Source organism: Chaetura pelagica, unplaced genomic scaffold, assembly GCF_000747805.2.
Source record: "Chaetura pelagica isolate M959 unplaced genomic scaffold, ChaPel_1.0 scaffold520, whole genome shotgun sequence".
Lineage (NCBI taxonomy): Eukaryota > Metazoa > Chordata > Aves > Apodiformes > Apodidae > Chaetura > Chaetura pelagica.
The window spans coordinates 411972-416586 of record NW_009951812.1 but is presented as its reverse complement, the minus strand read 5'-3'; the positions used below and the strand labels follow the sequence as shown (position 1 = coordinate 416586).

The following is a 4615-nucleotide window of genomic DNA, read 5'->3' as shown; positions in this document are numbered from 1 at the left end:
GAGGGGGGGGGGAAAGGAGAGGAGGGGACACCCCAGGGTGAGGGACACAGAGTGATGTCCCCAAGGGTCAGTGGGATGTGGGAGCTCGTGGTGGGGACCTCTGGGTTGCAGGAGCAAGGAGCACTTGGGGAGCTCTGAAACCCTTGGGCAGGAAGGATCAGGCCCTCCTCCTCCTCTGGTTCTGTTGCCAGAATCGTGGTGGTGCCCATCACCGTGGTGGTTCCCATCACCTTGGTGGTGCCCATCACTGTGGTGGTTCCCATCACAGTGGTGGTGCCCATCACCTTGGTGGTGCCCATCACCGTGGTGGTTCCCATCACCTTGGTGGTGCCCATCACCTTGGTGGTTCCCATCACCTTGGTGGTGCCCATCACCTTGGTGGTTCCCATCACTGTGGTGGTGCCCATCACCTTGGTGGTGCCCATCACCCTGGCCTGGGGGTATGTGGAGCCTCCTCTTCTTCTCTCCCTCCCAGCCAGGCAAAAAAACACCCTTCTAGCTGGGGGCTCAGTGCTGCTAGAGGGCACTGAGGTGGCCCTCACCCTCCTCTGCAGGTGGCATTGGTGGCCAGCACCGTGGGGTCACCCCTGGGACAACAGAGCAGCAGGGGCAGGCAGGGAGGATCCATCTGCCCCTGCTCCAAATAAGCCCCTCGATGCCACCATCTCTCAGCGCCCAGAGCAGGACAGGCCCAGCCCTCCTGGTCCCCAGCGCCTGGAATTGTGTCCCCAGGGTGGCTGCAGAGCCCACCAGGAGCTGGCATTGGTCCTGGAGGGCGAAACTGGGACATGTGGGGACCCACTGGTGCAGTGGGAGCGTGCGTCCATGAGGGCAGACAGACTGAGGGACATAAAACAGGGTGGGAGGTTGCCTGCAAGCATGAGATGGTGTTTGCATGTTGGTGGCCACAGGTCATCTCTCCCTGGAGATGCTCCAATGGGAAATGGGAATTGCCTGAGACCAAGCTTAGCTGAGGGTGGCCTAAGCTGTCCTCTCCGCTTGGAGGATGACATCAAGGGGAAGGTCCCTGCTAGGGTGAAGAAAGGCACCATGCAAGGCTTGTGAGATGCTTAACATGCCATCACCTTCGGGGCCAGGCCGTGGCACAGCCAGGCTTGCTGTCCCCACAGCCCTGTGCCAGGGACATCCAGCAGCTCCTGGGCTGGTGGCACAGAGCTGAAGGCATAAGGAGGCATGGAAGGAGGCACTTTCCTCCCGGCCAGCGTGGTGGGATCTGAAAGGCATAAGGTTATTAAGCACTTGCTCCAAGGGTGCTCTGGCCATTAGAGATGGACAAGGAGCTGAGCAGACCTTGTTGTCAGCCAGGGTGTGCAACTCACCTTGTGGCCTCCTGGACAAACACATGAAGGTGAAAAGGGTGTAGGAAACCCACTGCATGCTCCTCACTGCCCTACGTTGCTCCTGGTCTCCCACCCTCCTCACACCCATCTCCTGGCAGGTGCTGTCCCTGGGTGCTGATGTCCTTCCTGAGTACAAGCTGCAGGCACCACGCATCCACCGATGGACCATCCTGCACTACAGTCCCTTCAAGGCCGTGTGGGACTGGCTCATCCTTCTGCTGGTCATCTACACAGCCGTCTTCACCCCTTACTCGGCCGCCTTCTTGCTCAACGAGGAGCAGGTGGAGGAGAAGCACTGGGACTGCAGCTACACCTGCGACCCGCTCAACATCATTGACCTCATCGTGGATATCATGTTCATTGTGGACATTGTCATCAACTTCCGCACCACCTACGTCAACATCAACGACGAGGTGGTGAGCCACCCTGGCAAGATTGCCATCCACTACTTCAAGGGATGGTTCCTCATTGACATGGTCGCCGCCATCCCCTTCGACCTGCTCATCTTCCGCTCTGGCTCTGATGAGGTACAGGCACCACCTGGAGGTTCATCAGGACAGGAGGGAGGGGACTCAGGGATGGGTGGGGATGTTTGGGAGAGGGAGAGAGGGAGAGGGATGGCTTGATGGAAGCAGTGGATGGCCACATCTGCAAGGAGGAGGGTGGTTAGTCAGAGGGATGGCCAAGGACATTATTACTCATTTTTATCAAGCAGCTGGGACCTGGGATGTTATTTAGTAGGTCAGACAGACCCTCCTGCATGTGCTGAGAGAGTGTCTAACTGGACCTGCTCCCCTCACCAGGGCTGATCCAGCAGAGAAGGCTGGGAGCTCAGTTTGGGGGCTGGCCCCACATGCCATTGAGGCTAAATTTGGGGTTGTATCGCCAGCAAGCCTCAAAATGTTGGCAGTGGGATGGCCCTGGGGTAACTGGGCTACCTGGAGGCCCCACCTCAGCTGAGAGCCTGTGGGGTGGGGTGAGAGGTAGCTGGTTTGGGAGCAACAGTTGGCAAGGTGAGGACCCATCAAGAACCACAGTGTTGGCCTTGGCTCTTCTCACTTGGTCACCTGTAATCTCAGGGCTTGTTCCCTTTCTGGTCAGCAGAGGGAAACTGCCCTTTCTGTGGCACGTTCCATGTAACCTATTTCCGAGTTCACCTCTGGGACAAGTTGCTTCATGCTCTAGAAATACTTTTTTCATCCTTCAAAGGCAGCACCGTTGGGCTGGAGACGTTCCTTTGGCCAGCTTTATCCACTGCTTGTCCCTAAGATTTTTCACCTGTCCCCTGCAGACCACCACCCTGATCGGCCTCCTGAAGACCGCCCGGCTGCTGCGCCTGGTCCGGGTGGCCCGGAAGCTGGATCGTTATTCCGAGTATGGAGCAGCTGTGCTCTTCCTGCTCATGTGCACCTTCGCCCTGATCGCCCACTGGCTGGCCTGCATCTGGTACGCCATCGGCAACGTGGAGAGGCCCTACATGGAGCACAAGATTGGCTGGCTGGACAACCTGGGCGACCAGATCGGCAAGCGCTACAACGACAGCGACCTCTCCTCCGGGCCATCCATCAAGGATAAATATGTCACTGCCCTCTACTTCACCTTCAGCAGCCTCACCAGCGTGGGCTTCGGCAACGTCTCGCCCAACACCAACTCTGAGAAGATCTTCTCCATCTGTGTGATGCTTATTGGCTGTGAGTGCCCTTGCGTGTTCCATTTTCCCCATCCCTGCCTTGGAGGGTTGAGGGGGCTGCTCTGGTGAGAAACAGGGATAGACCTGCGAGCTGGAGCATGTGGGGTTTTAAGGGAGCATCTCCCTCAATGGCGACAAATGGACAGGGAGGTAGATAGAAGTGGGGATTTCAGAAACCCACTGGTTTGAGGGCTGTGGTAGATAGGGGGTTTGGCGACCTGCTGGTTCCAGGTCTGAGCTAGCTGGATGTCCTGCTGAGTCCTCCCCTCTCCTTGCAGCTCTGATGTACGCCAGCATCTTCGGCAACGTCTCGGCCATCATCCAGCGCCTGTACTCGGGCACCGCGCGCTACCACACGCAGATGCTGCGGGTGAAGGAGTTCATCCGCTTCCACCAGATCCCCAACCCCCTGCGCCAGCGCCTGGAGGAGTATTTCCAGCACGCCTGGTCCTACACCAACGGCATCGACATGAACGCGGTGAGCGTGGGGGGGAGGCCCCGTGTCCTCAGGGCACCTTGTCCTGAACAACCACCGCTCCGGATCTTGGTCCACCCAAACATTCCCATCCTTTTGGTGGAGGGGAGGCAGGAGAAGACTTGGGAGGCTGAAGAGTCTGTCTGCCCGTCCGCCCTTGGCAAGCCCCTTTCTCCTTCTCCCCCTCTGTCTGTCCATCCCTCCATATCTACCCAGAGGTTTTTTTTGGGGGCTGTGCCAGCATTTTTTTGGGCAAGAGAGCAGGTTTGGTGCTGGTGAGGAGCTCAGAGCCCCATCGGCGCCGAGCGCTGTCAGGCCAGTGTCTGCTGGTGTCACGGAGCCGCGGAGCCGGTATCGATCCAGCTCCTCTCCCCTCGCCGGTTGCTAAGCAAAGTGCATCCCGCTCTCGGCGGCAGGGAAAGGAGGGCATTTAAATAAACCTCAATCCATTTTAATTAGAGCCTGGAGAGGCGGGGGCTTGTTAGCAAAAGGGGGGATCAATGGTGGAGCCGCGTCGGGGAGGCGCTGGTCTCCCAGCACCGGGGGAGGCTTGTGCTGATGGCACCGGGACACTGTGGGGTGAGGGGGGGGCCAAGCCAGGGAGGCCTGGGCTGGGAACTCAGCTGAGGGGTCCGGGTCCCAAATGTGCTGGCTTGGCCAGCTGCAAGGCAAAAAGAGGAATGAGAAAGGATGAGGTGAGGAGAGAGATGGGACCTGGTATTCCCCATCTCTCAGCACTGGGCAGGCCCTCAGCCTGCTCATTCCCAGCTCATGTTCCTTTTTTTCCTAAGGCTTGATCCTTCTCCATCCCTGGGCACTACTGGGACATGGATTTGCATGAATTCAACCTCTCAGCCTTCAGCTGCTGCTGCCTTGTTAAACATCTGGGCAGCATTTGGGGATTTGCTGCTGGGAGAGCCTTGGGTGAAACCTCTCCCATGGAGGAAACCCCCTGGGCTGGCCATGGGTGGCAGAGCTGTGGCACCCTACCAAGCACAGGTTCTCCTGGCTTAGTGCAAACCCAGGTCACAAATCCCCTGTGCTGAGCTGAGCTTGCAGCTTGGACGTGCCACCACTCACACGGATTCC

General features: G+C 58.4%; 1 protein-coding gene across 1 annotated transcript in view; it reads left to right on the top strand.

The window, feature by feature from the left end:
* KCNH6 (potassium voltage-gated channel, subfamily H (eag-related), member 6) overlaps positions 1-4615 on the top strand; it is an 18671-nt gene that overhangs the window by 10085 nt on the left and 3971 nt on the right. The window contains exons 5-7 of the mRNA XM_010008104.1: positions 1460-1888; positions 2653-3052; positions 3330-3529. Coding sequence (XP_010006406.1) covers positions 1460-1888; positions 2653-3052; positions 3330-3529 — 1029 coding nt within the window. The remainder of the gene's footprint in view (positions 1-1459; positions 1889-2652; positions 3053-3329; positions 3530-4615) is intronic.